We start from the raw sequence: 16596 nt of genomic DNA, 5'->3' as shown, positions 1-16596 counted from the left end.
AAGTAGAATCTGTGCTAAATGTACAAAGAAATATTGTAGTGTTAAATTCCTTAATGGGGTACACACACATTGAGAATGCCAAAGAGGTTTAAAGCTATAGAAACCCGACTTCTTTTTCACTGCTAGTCACAGATTGTAATCAAGTGTTATACAATATAAATAAGAATACTGTTTTCACTATATTCAGAATTTACTTGTTTTTGTAGAAGCTTATTTGTGTTAAAAAGTTCCTAATGGTCGAGATTCAAACTAATATTTTAAAAATATTTTTCATTTGAAAGCAATTTTTCAAAGGTTACTTACTTGACTGTTGCTTTTTGCCAAACCCACATGTTCGTGGATATAAAACTATTTCATAATTCATTCTAATTATTTGTCTTGCTTTTACTTATTTGTCTTGCTTTACTGAAGGCTTTTCATTTTGAAGTACAACATTCCATGTGTGTGAACTCCACATGCAACGAGTCAGCTTGGCAGTGAATAGAAAGATATCCCAGTTTGATCTTTCACATCAGTAGCTAAGATGGTATTCTGTAGCTACAATGAAATCTTGTATCCAGTTAACTAAAATCCAGAGGAGTGAAACATAAAGTATTTTTTCCCATCACGATATGAGTTAGATAAAGTTACAAGCTCAGGAGTACTGAGTTGGTAATAGAAAAGCTAAAAGACCCTTCATTTGAAGCAGCTCTGTGGTAGTTAGGAGGCAGCATTAATGAAAGAGGCAGTGTGTAACAGTAGTGGTCTCACACAGCTGAAGCGTGTGAGAAACAGCAATACAAATCAAAGGAGGAGGTTGTTAATGTCAAAACTTTCATTCATTTCCTACAGTGACATAGATTTTTTTTGTATTTTGTATTAGCACAGTGAAATAGCAAGAGCAGCAAGCTATTATAAACTCCTCTGAGAAGGAGGGGAGTGCAGTTGTGACCTGCTTTATAGAGATGTGTTAGGAAGCACTACAGAGACAGGCAAACCTTTCCCACGCTGTTTGAGCTTCTTGCCTTAAGGTTGCAGCCCAGAGGAGAGAGAGAGAGCAGCTGTCACAGCTCTCCTGCTCCCCCTGCCAGGCAAACAGCCTGGGCCTCACTGTGCTGTTCTACCTCCCATTTCTCCACAACCTCTGTTATGGCTGATGCTGCAGAAATGAGGTGATAATCTGGAAGAAGGCAGGCACAAATTGTTTCCTCACCTAAGGCAGAGTGGGGACTCTGTATGACCTTATTGTTTATTCTGAGGCACATAAAAGAATGGGAAGTCCTTCATGGCTTAAGATAGTCTGTCCCTGTACTGTTAATTAAAACAATTTTATTGTTGTTTCTCAAAATCTATCTTTTCTGTCTAATTCAAAGTCAGTTTATCAATGTGTGCAGGTTTATATTTGTTTGAATTGGAGAATTTGGGAAATAATGATCCCCTTTCTCATTGCCCTCCAAAGTCAGTTTTCCTGACTCATTTGATTCTTCTCATTTCCTAAAACCCAGTAACTGCTCAGCATTTAAGATTACATCTGATTTTTGAGTTTTAATGCACTTGTCATTTGCAGTATTAAGAATCCATTATATTTTTTATTCTGATAGTGTTGGATACAGATTCTACAGTAGACTTAACAGAAACAGCAAAAGGTTATGCTTCATTAAATTCTGCACAAAGTACTGCCCCAGTTTCTAGATCTGCAGCAGTTCTATGGAGATCCTTTCCAAGAGTAAATTCTTTCTGTAGTGTGCTTTATTTATATGGTAACTTTTGATACGTGAAAGTCTTCTAAAAATAGAGAGGTACCAGCTTTTACTGAGTGAATTCTTTCCAGATGCAGTTTTTCACTATGAGAAGTGTGTTAAAACAACAAAACAAATAAATAAAACTCAACCCTGTAAAGCACAGTAATACTTAAGTGTACAGGGCAAGATATAGTGGATGGAGGTAAGAAAGGGAAGTTAAGAAGATGAAAAAGCAGGTTTTAAGACATTGTAGAGGTGGTAAAACTATGCCTTCAGGATTTATAAACTGTGGTTTTGTGAATCTATTTTAAATTGCCTACGTTAGGATCCATTTTTCCTCCTTTGCTGCCCATGTGTCTTGATGATTTACAAACTGCTTGAGATAGAGACTACATTTTTAACACGGATACAAACAATCTCTGTTAGAATAGTTGCCCAGTTTTAATTGAGATTTCTGGTGCTTCCAGACTACACATTAGTAATTGTAATTAATTTCAGTACTTCTTGTGGAATGTGGATTATACTGAGAAATTATTAAAAATGCTGCCCTGTTTTTCTCTTTAAAAACAGGCTTTACTCTCCTAGCTTTGGATATACCCAGCAAAGCCCTATCAGATCTGCAGCCACAGCCTGTTCTGTCAATGATGCGGCTGTTTGGATGGGATGACATGGTGTGGCCTCAGCTGGTGTCAAGATATCTAAGTCATCTAATTCAAAACAGGTGAAAAATACAGACTCTTTGTTCTTCCAGTTATCTTTTCATTCTTCGTTAGACTTGAGGAAAATCTTGGTTCAGACCGTAATGTTTCATTAAAATGGTCCAGATTCTTTACATCTTCTCAAAGAAGGTCAGATAATGCAAATTGCCCAGGACAACCCAGTCAAATTTTTATATACCTGAGAAATTCTATTTTCACAAGTAAGCCTCTGTGAGCCTAAGATGGATGGGTGGTGGTTGTTTTTGTTGTGTGCTTTTTTTTGCTTGCCTTGCCCGCTTCTGAATCAGGTTTTGGAAGCAGGGGAGGTGAGAAATGAGATAGAAAGAGGGAATATTTCTGTGTTGGACTGTATTTGAAAGTGAAAAATGTTGCACATTTTTAGGGTACATAGTGTACTAAGGACAGTAACTGTAAATCAGGATATGGTAAAAGATTATTTAAGTGTGATTGACAAAGATGAGGCTATGGCCTTCTTGCAGGGAGGTGTTAGAAAAGGTTGAATTTAGTTCCTTGTGTGTGAGTTTGGAACTTGAGAGTGTTCAGTCCTCTGGTATATTTCTCTTTTATAATTTATATAGGGTGAGTTTCATTCAAGGTTGCAGATACCTAGCATGTACTGAATGAAGTAAGAGGCACATAAATTCATTTTATAATTTGAATTTTATAATTTTGAATTTTGTTGCTCTTTGTGTGAGATCAAGAAAAATAGCCTGTCTAAACTAACTCTGAGCATGTGAATAAGCTCACTGTTTTAGAAAGACTGTTTGCCATGCTTCTAGGAGTTAGTTATTGTTCCTTCCTTTCTAAGGATTAGGAGCGTATTCCTTTCCAGTTCTAGGAAGATGCCTAAGTGGCCCACCTACCAGCAAGCAAGAGAAACAACAGAAAGGGGTTTTGTTAGCCAAGTAGACTAGCTGTGTACATCAAGATTACATCAGACTGAGCTTCTTTGCATGTTACTGCAAGGAGCATAGAGTCCCTAGGCATCCTATTTGTTCTCTTTTGGTCCTGGAATTCAGTGTTAATTTTTTTAAAATTTTATTTGCTTTCATTTGGTCTCCTTGCTTATTTTGTCAATAGTACTTCACAAGGGATGTTCAGACAAAATACGCAGATAACACTGGTTTTAAGTAAATGAAGCAGAAAAACCCCTCAACTTCATTAATGTTGTTTACTGAGAAGTATAATCCAGTTTGGTTTCCATCTGGACCTTTCTTGACATTCTGTTGCAATCATGAGAAAAAAACAGTAGAAAGTAAGTAGATTTATATGTACATATATCAAGAAAGTACAAGCAGTTTTCATTAAAATTGAGGTATTTAGAACTTACCAGTGAGGAAGTCTCTCAAATAAAAGATGTAAATATTTTCAAGAAATATCCCTGACCTGAAGCACAGATGTATCTCATTTGATAGTAATTGGGAACAGAGTGCAGCACACACCTGCTGTCTTTTAGCAAGGAGTTTCTCCATAATTAATGATGCAAGGTTGATATGCTTGGGAAAAATGACTGCAGCAGCTACTCATGGTAGTGAGGCAAATAAAACTTTGGGAGTACAGAGCTGTAGAGTAGAGGGACTGTGCATTGAGTGACTCTGGTCTGACACCTGTCTGGTAGAATGGTAGCAAGTGTTTGAAAGTGTATATGTAGCAAGTTTGTGAGGGAATGGTTATACTTGTGTGTGTATACATACCTAAATTAATATGTCTGTAAGTGTACTGCCAAGTACAGCAGTTTCCTTTCTCATCTCCATGGTGCCCTTTTGATGTTTCCCTTTGGATCTGTTTTGAACATGGCATATCCTTATTTGCTAAAGCATCTTTAATGTAGTTAGATCTAAGCAGACTTCAAAGTAGCACGGGACACTTGGGCTGGCTTTATATGAAAGGCTGGAGCAGCATGAGCAGTGTCAATATGATGTTCCAAGCTGATTCAGTTAAACTATTTCCAGCATTGTACATTGTCAGTTTAGATAATACAGTCAAATCATCTGTTGTTACAGTAAGGCATTTCCCATTGCGAGAATTTTCCTCCCTCACTTTTTTGTAGCCAAAACATATGTACACACGTATATGTGCATCCACAGCTGAATGAAACACTCTGTCACCTTTCTGCATACTTTTATTAGATCTTGTTACCTTTTTTCTTCCTCTTCCACCTACGCAGTTCACTGTGTGAAGCTTTCTCTAGCATGGGCTATACATCCTACGAAGCTTTGACAGTGCGTTCGTGGTTCCGCTGCGTTTTGCAAATGTTCCTCGATCAACCGAGTGGCGCCTTGGCCAAGACAGATGCTGAGAGAACAGTTGGTAAGTGCTCACATTTCCCTCATGTTTGCAGTAACGGGGCTATATTGCAAAGCTGGCAAACATTTTCAGCTAATTACAAAATGTATTTTTGTTTGTATTCCTTTACTTTTACCTAATTACAAAATGTGTTTCTTTACACTGCTTGTGCTATTTATTGATAGTTTGCCTGCTCTGCATATGACAAATTTATCACAAACAAAGATAAAAGAGCTTGTTTCCTTGGAAGCAAAGAATAAAAACTTGCTCCCAAGGAGACAAGTTATTTTTCCCCCATGGAGAAACTGCTCTAAAAAAAGTGAAAATCTGAAGTAAATAGTCAGAAATCATGCTGTGAATGGCCTAAAAGAAAAAAAAAACAAAGGAGGAGTGGGGGAATCTAGCTGCAATTAATTTTCCCCTTTTTTACACTGGATATTTTTCTTTCTTAGAGCAATACCTCATCCCTTCTTCTAAAACCACTGCAGCTCTCATTATCTATAGAACATGTCTTCCAGTCACTATTTCTCATCCACATCTTGCAGATTTTGAAAAAAAAAAAAAAGCTATGAGCTTGGTTATTCTTACTTAAAACTCTTTATTCCCTTATATATTATATTAGAAAAATAACTGGTTTGGACTTGTTTTATTTTTCTGGAGAGATGCAGTTGGTTGTCAAATACTTGTCTTAGATATTTTAAAATAATGTTTCGCATCATCATTTTAGAACTAATTTCAATGTAAAAGCATAACTGTATTTACTGATAACTGTATACTGTATTTACTGATGTGCTCTCTTGTAATAATCAGGAAAAGCCTACATGGAGCAGCTGACTGAAATGACAAGACTGATTTTTAAACTCTCAGAAGTAGAAAACATTCTTTTAAAGGCTAATGTTGGACAGTCAGTTTTCAAGCAAGACCCAAAACACGCTCTTGTCCAGTTCATAAAGGTACTGTACAATACCCTGTGTTAGTTTCATAGGACTATTTTAGTGAAAAGAGACTATCAGATTTGGAGTGCTGAAAATGAACTTACAAAAGTCTCATGAGAAACTTAGTAAGCTGATTTATATTTATTTCAATGTTTTTCTTTTCCAGGCTGTTGGTAGAACTTACAGTGATCTTCAGACACTCCCTGAGAAATCTGCCATGGTAGCAAAGACTCTGGAGTATTTGGGTGATGTGTTAAAGTATGTAAAACCCTATCTCAAGGCAAAAGGACCTCCAGAAGGTCTGCAGCTTACATATTGGATCATAGGTAATTATTTTACACCTGTTTTCTTTTAGGAAATAGTTTTAAAGAGACAGTAAAATAAACTTATAATACTTTTTTTCCCTCCATACTGTCCATATTTTTTTTAATATGCTATTTAATATTTGGAAAAAAAAAGCCACCAAGATGCTACAGTTAGATTTTTCTTGTTTTACTGGATTTTCTTTAGATCCTGATGTCTAACCTCCTTGTGTTTTTAATGGGTTATTATTTTATTACCCCTGCAAATCAGTATTTTCAAAAGTTTTTGCATCTTCCATTACTGAAAACCACTGAAAATTTCAGAAACAGTGACAAAAGCTGGTTTCTGGCTATTTAGCTGTAGTGAGAATGTTCATAAATCATAGCAGTTCCTGAAGTTACAGCAATTTATACCCACACTCTAGAAATAGCTTATTTCAAGGTTTTTTTCCAGTCATTGTATAGTTAAGGTAAAAGTGGAAGTGCAGTCAAGGAGTCAGAGAATTAAGCAAACTGTAGGCAGATTTTGTGGAGAGGTAAGGTGGAATATAAAATTATGGTTTTAGGGAGTTTTGAAAAGGTTTTTCACCCAGAGAGGGATTGGACACTGGAGCAGGCTCCCCAGGGAAGTGGTCACAGCCTGACAGAGTTCAAGAAGTGTTTGAACAAGGTTCTCAGGCATTTTAGTGTGACTTTTGGTGGGTGTCCTGTGCAGGGCTGGAAGCTGGGCTTGGTGATCCTTGTGGGTCCCTATGAACTGAGGATGTTCTGTGATAAGCAGTATTATGACAGGCTACATGATATGTATTAGAGTTATGTTAGTGGCCAGATTGGCTTAGATGTGTACTTCAACTTCTTTTTTGGAACTGCGTCTCTAACATGCACTCTGTACTTCACTAAAATGCAATTCTAGCATTTATTCATTAAGTGTGGATCCACTGATAGGGTGGAAAAAGAAGAGTGCTTTAATTATCAATGAATGTGCCAGTCTGACCCACTTACCTTAAAAGCAAAGTAAACTTTATGTATCTCTTACTGTAATACATTATTATCTCTTAAAACAGAGATATTGATTTGCATGCACACACAGTTTACATCATGATTCTAAGGAGCACAGGGAAAGCATGACCAAGATGCAGATGGGGCATCAAGTGTACTGGAATTAATGTTTTATAAAATACTTATCTTTTATATTGTGAGATCAGCATACTTTGATACACAAGATGTATATCAAATTAAACATTTTCAATATTTTCAGATATGGGCTGGAGCCTTGGAAAGTAATTTTAGATTGGTATTTTCCTTTTTAGATTGGTATTGTCCTTTTTGTTCTTTGCAGTAGGAAATGATTAATCCTCAGTCATGCTGTTGTGTGCAAGAAAATGTCCTTTCTTCTTATTTAAGAAAACATAAAGAAGGTTTAAAAGAAAAAATATTCAAGTGTATTTCGATCACTGCTTCATTCTGTGGGCTTGTTAAATTATAAGGACAAAGCACAAAACTTAACAAATCTAAACACCTTCTGCCTGTAGTCAGATTGTGTCTTGTACTGTCCCATACATCACAGCAGTGATAATAGAAGGAGTACTTTTAGCTGGAATGACCATGTTTCTTTCAAAGCAGGAAGCTTAGACAACATTATTAGAAGTATTGTTAGGTGATTGTTCACTTTCTCTGTGATTGATCATTGTGTTTTCTTTCATGCCACAAGATTAATGTTGTTTTGTGTTGTTTTTAGAGATGATAATGAATGACTTTTATAGATTAATAATATCTTGTAACAGCCTACTTTTGATTTGTCCATTATTTTCAAAGTCTTAAACATGTTTCCTTGGGATATTTCTGTATTTTCAACCCAGAAAATTTTTTCTTGCCTCTAATAAAATGTAAAGTTGAAAATGTCTACCTATGAATCTTGGTTTTTTTTAATGTGTGTTTTGAGTATTAACACTTCTGAATATTGAGTTAGTTTTTCAAGAAAAATTATACCTCACCTGCAAAATAAGGATGTTTCTCAAAGCTGGGGTATTTACACATCAACACCTTTTTACATTTTTTTTGCAAGTCAAAAGAACAATCTTAAAACTGGCTCAAAGCTGAGCAAGTGATAGAATATGGTGCTGAAAACAAGAAAGATGTTCTTTGAGGCTCTCAGTTTGTGAACTGAGAGCCTACGAAGACCTGGTAGGACTGTGCTGGTTTAATGCAGCTGGCTGCCCCTTGTTCTTTTTAATCTGCTGAAATTAAATGCATTAATTTAAATTTAATTTAAAATTAATGCTAACATAAAATTGCTGTGTGAGTAGTTGCTGATGGTGGTGTTGCCACAGTGGTGTTAGACAAATGTGAAGGGAAGGCAAAGGGAGCATTTCTCTGCAAAAGGGATGAATGCACAGAGCCAGTTAAATGTTTTAAGTGCATGTGTGCTGATTGCAGTAGGGTTATGGATCAAGTTTAGTTAAGTTTCCTCAGGGATCTAAGAGACTTATCCTTTAGCATTGCAGCATCTTCACTTGCCAAAAAATTCTAACTGTAATGTGTTGAATCAATTTAGTGTTTTGTTTTGATGAACTGTAAGTGGACTTTTGAGTTGTTTTGACTGGTATTTTTTAACAGGATGCCATGGAATGAGTAACATAATTGCTTCTTTAGGCTTTCTTAATTTTTTTCCTAACTGTAAATTGCTTTGGGATTTTTGAATTTTTTCAACAGGATGTCTGGTAAAGTTCTGTGCAGCAATACTGGCTACTTCCAAGGCACAGCAACTCTTGTTTCGCATTGTGGATTGCTTACTGCTGCCACACTCTGTGCTCCAGCAGGACAAGGAGCTGCCTGTGGCTTTGCTGTCTGCCATTCAGGAAAGCCTGCCTCTTTATCTCCAGGTAAATATCTCAGCTCTGTTATCAGCACACGAATTAATCTTCAGGAAGAGAAGATCTAATATTGCAGATGATGTTTTCTTTTTCCCTAGTCAGAACAAGCATTGACTGAATTTACCAAAGCAGTAAGAGAAGTTCTTTTCTTCTTATAGAAGTGGAAGGAAAATTGCCACCCCTTTAGCTTTCCTCATTGCAGGCAGCTATGCTGTGTTACACTCCAGAGATTCTGGTCTCGTCACTGCATATGGAAAACCTTTAGCCAGCCTGCTGGTTACACTGGTCTCCAATGCAACAGATTTCTCAAACAGTGCACCAAGTAATCATAATATGTAGTGAGAAAATTGTTAAGATGACAGAGCAAACAAATATTTGAAATCATCCTTGACTTGGCTAACTGTAGATAGTTGTAGATGAGATGCTCTTTGTTTTGTTGCTCTTATGAACAAAAGAAAATTCTTGGTGCATCATGCCACTGGTTTGTCTTAATACTTGGAGAATATGTTTTGCTAAATCAGGTTCCTGCTGTTCATGATTACATAATTAAAACCTTCTTCCCCATTACTCCTCCTACTCTTCCCTCAGTTACCCTGTCACTCTTGAAACTCTGTAAGGCTTGTTGATGTTGTAGCATGAGACTAATTCCTGCTAGTGAGAAAGAGAAAAGACTGTATTTTGAAAATAAATAAGTTGACATGTTTTCCTTGTAAATCTTTGTGTCTTTTTTGCTTACCATTTTCCCTTCTTTCTTAGTCTTCATTTTGATTGTCTTAACTCACTACTTTGCAGGATTGTATTGTGAAACAATGCAGTTGTGACATTGTAAACCTCATTTGATTTTGTTTGTTTCAAAAGCAGATTTAAGGCATGTCGTATGGAATTGAATATGGTTATGTAATGCTCTGCACAGTATGTTTTGTTTTATTGCTCTATGTAGGTATTTTCAGAAGCTGTGTACATGTACATGTACATGTACATCTGGACAATGGTATTAGCATGGAGTGTGAGTGACTGTTTGCTAATTTGGTATTTCAGTTGTAGAGCCAGTTTCTCTGGAGCCTGCACAGATGGATGTAGAAACCATTGAGTTGGTTTTGAAGTCTTGAGTGTTGTGTACCCTTGTTTCCTGTTTTATTTGCCAGATTCTGACTTCCAGACCTCATTTTTGTACTCTTCATCAGTCTCCTGCATTGTCCATGTGCTTTCCAGCTATGCTAGATGATCTTGTTTGACCAAATATTTTATTTTAGGCAAACACTGCTTCTAGAAATTCTAGTAATTCTTTAATTTGATAAACACTTTTGGGGAGAAAAGAGAAGAATTTGTGATTTACTTTTCCTGTTTCAATATGAGACTGTTGAATTTTATTAATAGTTTGTATTTACAAGGTTCCAGTATTTTTAAGTGTTTCAAAATGCTTCATTTATTCAAAAATACTTCCTTCTCTTTTATGTGGAAAAGTGGAAAAATGATGAATTAGAATCAACAAAAAACAAAATATTTCAAGATGAGTTTAAAAACAACAACAAAGAAAAGCTCTTCTGAGATAATTTGAGATTGAGTGGATTCTAGGGACTCTCTGGCATCTCAGGTTATTGTTTCACAGTAGACTTAAGGCTACATTCATTCCCTCCACCGCCATATGCATTCCCATTTAATTTGCTTTAATGGTTCTGTGAATAGGAATTTGTAACTTGAATCAAATAGTAACTAGCCTCACAAAATAAAAAAAACCCAGACAAAACCCCAAATGGGCATATCAGAAAAGTGTGTATGTGAGAAAGAAGATGGAGAAACAGAATTCTTTGGGAATAACCTCACCTTGGCTAACCTAAACTGCAGGTGAAATGTGTGATGAGGCCCCTCTTGGGTAACTACCCTGTGCCTGGTGCTCATTTGAGGAGGTAGAGCACTGGTATTTTAGTGCAGGAGCCTTAATTCACCCTAATGCTAGACAAACATTTTTCTGTAGATCTGTCCCTGTTAATACTCCAGCTTACAACTTAATCCTTTGGCAGTTACATGAAAATAAAGAAACAGGGATTTGGAAACCATGCAAAGCATCTTATACATGTGAGTTCTCAATTCATAGTCAAAGTATAAACATGCTTGAGTGGAATTTCAGCAGCCTTTCCTTTTATTACTTTTTTCTTCTTTAGTCTTCTGAAAAGTTCCAGGCTCCATATTCTTTTTCTTCTTCTATTCCTACAGTGTGGGCTTCTCCTGCTTTGCCCAAAAAAATTACTTCAGATCTTTATTTTATAGATCCACTGATGCAGGAATTTTATTAAATCCTGTAGAATTCCTGAATATTTTAATCTTTTAGGACAACATACAAAGCTTCTTCTCTCCACACAATGTAATTTATTACTACAAAATTAGTCAGAACCAATGACTGTATCCCACCATTCTTCACCACCCCAAACCTATAAATTTATTTGTTTAATTTTACACAAGCACACATAATTGCCAAAGGCACTGATTAAGACTGGATGATGCATTTCTCTCTCCTCAGTTCAGACTGCCTGTGTTTACTTGTTATAGAACTTTGAGCTATACCCCTGCCTTTTGACAGTTTTTGGGCAGCTGGTCTGGTCTCTAGTATACAGAGAGCTTATGAAGAAGTTTTTTTTCAAACTCAGTCACTGATGCTGCCTTGTCAAAATAGCTTACCTCTAGCAACTTTTAAATTAAATTCTCAGGTTTTTTTTTTAAATCTTACCTAAAGGGTTATCTTTCACTCTGTTTTGATACTATCCTGTGACCTAAGAAAGATTTTTATTGAGATATAATGTAAAATTTGCCCTCAGAATTGTTTGAATGGCTGACTTTGGAAAGTAAAGCACCAAGAATATGAATGAACAGCCACTTTACAATTGTATGGGACTGTTCCTAAGTATCAGATAGTGAGGTATGTAACGTTTAACCATAGGTATTTCACTGCTGCAGAAAGGAGTTGATTTGTGTGATAGTGGATTGCTAAAATCAACCATAGGAAGTTTCAGACCAATATTGCTCTTGATGGATTTCTTGGAGAATCATTTGGATGAATTTTAGTAAATATTTACCAGTAATAAGGGAAAGAACTGAAGCAGTGGAAGAAACTATTTTTGGAGAAGAAATACTAGTTTAAATATAACTTGCAGAATACAGTGTGGGTACATAGAATAATCACTGTATGCATAATGATAGGGATGGTAAGGTACCCTGCTTGATTTATCTGTGTTAATCCTGTCCAAGTACAGGAGATTTGTTGATTTCTGTCTGAGAATGGCAAAAGAACTTCATTCTGAGTAATGCTTGGCACATACACTTCCCAGTGATTTTAATGGCTCTGTGCAGGCTCAGCATTTGTCAGAGATCAGACCTTAAAAGCCCTCCCATGAGCCACATCTGTGGTCTGATATTTGAGCAAGCTTATTAATACATTTCATGAATTATAATATGTATTTAATAGGAACTGTACAACATTAATTGGTGGACAGCAGAAGATTTATTCCAACAGCAGGACTTACAGTGTAAGTCATCATTAGGTAGCTTGGCATTTCTGCAGTGAATAGTTCCAGTAATCCACACTAACCGGTTCTTTGCTCTCCACAGGTGATTTACAGATATACAGATAAATCAGAAGAGGCAGCTCTGGCCACAAAAGGCTCCTGCAGTGAACACACACAGGAATCAGTTGCCTTTTTGCTAAAATGAAGAGTAGATGATGTCATGCTTCTCTGCTTGCCTTATAATGTCCTTTTTTAAAATCTTAACCTCAGAAGATGGCTAAAGAACATAGTTAAGGAAAAGAAAGCAGCTCTATCAACCCTTTAAAGTCCATCTGCTTTGTAGGGATTGTCCTGGAGGTCTGATGTGGTTGATTTCAAATCTCTGATCCAGAATTGCAGTCCAGTTGCATGTGTTTTTCTTTTTTTTTTTTTTCATTTGAATGGTAGCTCCCTTCATTTTTCTTAATTACTGGTGGGATTTAAACAAAGAAATTTCTGTGTGATTACCTTACAATCACATCCTTGGCCAGCACTATCTAGGATGTTGTGCCATTGTAGCTGGAGATTTGAAGCTACTGTGCAGGGTTGGTAATTTATGCTGTGTGCCATTTGGGATATGGTGTTGTCAGACCTTGTGCAGATCTGTTGCTCTCTGCACTTTGTAAGGAAAAGGAGGAGTCCAAAATAAAGAACATAGTGTTGACCTGAAGTCAGTAGACCTTTTTGTCCAAGAGAGAAATGCAAGTTATTTTCTATTTTTTTGGGGTGCTGTTTCCAAATCAATTTATTTAGACCCAAAAGATGAGGATACTTTTGTGAAGGATCAGGCTGTGTTTGTTAGCTCACTTTCAAATTACATTATTATACCTAAATTCTAATATTATTTTCTTTTTATTGCAGCTAGTTAATAACTCTAGGATCATTCTTAAAAACAGTAATTCTTACCAATCAATAACAGATGTGTTCTTTTCTTGATACTGTGTATCATTTGTTGATCCTCAGTTTGAAGAAATGTCTCACTTTAGCAACTGTCATTGCTAGTTCTCAGAGGTGCTGCATTCTTCATGTATTCCTGCAGGTATCCTCTGTAAGGTTGTGATATTCTTTGTGTCCCTTTTATCAGATAAATTAATACACTTTGTCATAGATGTTTTGGGTTCCTTTAGGGTTAAAACAGTCTAGAGTCTTAAGAGTGCCAGTTCTGATATTTGGATTATGGATTTCATTCTGTCTTTTTGTATGAGCTTTACTACAGAAAGCACAGGCAACTCTTCTTTATGCCTGCTGCAGTATCTCACTGAAAACATTAAATACTTAAGTTCACATACTAAATAGTCTGTCATCTCTAATAATCTTTGAGTCTGCTACTTGCCAAGAAGTAACAGACTTCTTTTTTTAAGAATTATGATACAGCAACAGCTGCTATAATAATTTACTCTGTTATTCTTTACATTCATATTTACTCTATTACTCTTCACAAAAAGAGGAGAAAATCTGTAGTTTTACTCAAAGCCTCAGTTCAGGAAGTGTTTTTTATCATTGAGACTTGCCAGAATTATCAAGGAGCCCTACAAGTATGTGAGGTAAAACCCTTAACCCAAATCTGCATTCAAGAGAACCGCCAACAGCAAGTCTTTAGGCACCTCATTTCTTGAAATCTCATGTTTCCTTTATTTGTTTACTGTGGAACCAAAAGTGGGAACTCTTCATTTCAAGACCCTCAGCTATGCCTCAGCCTGTTTTTTTTTTCTCTGAATGTTCTGTCACATTGACACAGACAGGAATAGATGAACGTGTTTTGGGGAGGGACTCTATACAAAAAGCAACAGAAATACACTTTTTCCATAGCTGGGGAACAAAAGCAGCTTGACTTGATCTGTTAGGGGCATTAGTTTACCTCAGCAACCATAAATATTCAGACAGATACTCCTCCTACTGAAACTGGAGTCTGGATTGCAATGCTAATGGAAGTTTGAAGTACTGTTGAAATTGCTGTCTAGGGAGCTCTGTGCTTGACCTTGTTTTACACCATTATTCTTGTTGGACAAAACTATTGTGAAAACTGAGTTCTCAAGAGGCATCTGTTTGTGCTGCTGACTGTGACCCTTGAGATAGGCGATCACGAGATCTTTTTATTTTTTTTCTTAGTGATTTGTTCTTCTGCTCTCAGTAATCAGAGGAGGGGGAAGGAAACAAGATCTTAACTTTCTTTTATGGGAACCTATTCCTGTAAGAATACTACTCTTTTTTTCAGGGATGAACCATATATATGTTCTATAACTACAGGTAGAGTTCAAATAAGCACTTTCTGGGCAAGTACTTCCATTATAGATTTTTCTCTGGATCAATATAGCTTATATTGGATAAATCACTGCAGTTTTAGCCTTATCTTAAACAGAGTTTAAAACCTCCTCTAAATCCCTTATAAATGGTGCCTAATTTACCCTAATTTGTTCATACTATGAGGAAATCTTTTCTTATTGGACCTCAATTCTAAGTGCTCATTATTCTTCTATATCATTTATACAAAAATTTCACACAGTCCTTTACAAGCAGATGAAGTATTTATTCTTTCTGTTGCATCTTAAATCTTACCTAACTTACATACTTTATTAGACCATGTACAGGATTGAAAACAGAAGTGAGAAGCTTTTAGGTACAGAGGCTTTCTCAGGTCTGAAATGCCAATTATTTTAAATTTGAAGAGGAGCTTGCATGTCTCAAAGCTTATCTTCCAATATATTAGTCTAGTGAAAGATTTTTTTCTCTCCTTTGCAAGCCTTCCCTGCCTCTGTCTTCATCTGCAGATCATCAAATATATGCAGCAAATCAGTGATGCTTATTTGTCAGGCATAGTTACTCTGTGTGCAGCAGTTTACATAGCATGTAGTGAGTATTTAGCCTACAGTTGTTAAAGATTTATTTAATTGTATTGGTAAAAATTTATTCAATTCCTTTCTAAAATTTTCTTCAACAGGGTCTGTCCTTCATATGTTGTCAGTCCCAAACACAGGGTGCCTATTTAAATCAGCTCCTTGGGAGCATTATCCAGCATTATTTTGGACGATTTCTCCCTTCCTCCCCGACTTTGCCTGGTGCTGGACAGCATCCTCTGCTCACTGCTCTAGGCAGCTCCATCACAGCCCCTCAGCTGCTCCGCCTCCGCAAGAACACTTTGCACGTCATAAGGTAAGGACCTGAGGAATATAAAACATCACTCACTCAGATTTCACAAGGAGCTGATGAGCTCAGGCCTCTGCTTTCTTCTCAGCTGATGGTGGAGCTCTTGGAAGAGCCTGGGAGTTGCTGGGCAGGGAGTAAAGGAAGCACAGTGTTTATATATCAGGAGAGTAAAACTGGAAAGATTTGTGAGAGAGGAATTAAGGATGAAGGTCCTAGACCACAGCAAAATATATTGCAGGAGGTCACATGAAAAGCAAGTCATTTTCTAGAAAAATTATGCTCCAATAGACATCATCACATGTGTCTTAGGCTATATATATTAAGGGGCACAGAGTTGTAGTGCTTAGAGCTGCCTCAGTTACCTGTGCATGTAGGGCCTTGTTCCTCTCTGAGTGTCAAGGCATACATAGACAGGTGTGCCAGTTGCCCTGGGGACATGCAAGACTGCAGATGTGGGAAGAGGCAGACAGAGGGGCACGGAGATGGGATTTGTTCACTGTGCTGTCACTGCTTGCATGATGTCAACAGCAGCTACAAATCTGTGTTCCTGCTGCTGAGAGGATGGCACTTGGTTTTATGTACTGCAGAATAGTGAACAACCTGTATTTTTTGTCCACGTTGGGAAAGGATTTAAACCCACTCAAATACAGGCTTATATCCACGGTAATTGGATCTTTGTTTGGTAAAGAGTGGGTATACATGTTGATCAGAAAAAGAATGTCAGTGCTGATCTTGGATAAATATATAGGCAATCTTGTAAGTAAAGCCTGCATTATCTCATATTGATGGAGTGAATTAAGATTTCACTGTCTTAGTTCTGACAAACTTTGTCATCTTATTAAAGTTATTTTTGAATGTGTGCATGCATGTGTGAACATGGGGATTGAGAGTGGAAAGTTCTGAAGGTGTAATGGCACTTGGTGATTTTTAAGATGTGAAACATGCCTTAGTGATCTGGGAAGAATGTGTTAGATCTGAGCAGCACTCTGGTTTGCAAACTGCTGGGTGGTCATGAGGGAGTCATGGGGTATGTGCACAAATAGGTGCAGTTTGTGTTTTGTATTGCTGCTGCAGAGA

The 16596-nt window shown here is 36.8% G+C and overlaps 1 protein-coding gene across 3 annotated transcripts in view; it reads left to right on the top strand.

The window, feature by feature from the left end:
* The window catches only part of MMS22L (MMS22 like, DNA repair protein), an 86843-nt gene that overhangs the window by 63719 nt on the left and 6528 nt on the right, over positions 1-16596 (top strand). For all 3 annotated transcript variants that reach the window (XM_079297868.1, XM_079297869.1, XM_079297867.1), the window contains 6 exons: positions 2292-2442; positions 4608-4750; positions 5537-5679; positions 5828-5987; positions 8676-8845; positions 15314-15525. In XM_079297868.1, coding sequence (XP_079153994.1) covers positions 2292-2442; positions 4608-4750; positions 5537-5679; positions 5828-5987; positions 8676-8845; positions 15314-15525 — 979 coding nt within the window. The remainder of the gene's footprint in view (positions 1-2291; positions 2443-4607; positions 4751-5536; positions 5680-5827; positions 5988-8675; positions 8846-15313; positions 15526-16596) is intronic.

The sequence above is a fragment of the Erithacus rubecula genome (genome assembly GCF_903797595.1).
Source record: "Erithacus rubecula genome assembly, chromosome: 2".
NCBI lineage: Eukaryota > Metazoa > Chordata > Aves > Passeriformes > Muscicapidae > Erithacus > Erithacus rubecula.
Note: the sequence above shows the minus strand (reverse complement) of the source record. Positions and strands in the feature narration are given on the sequence as shown.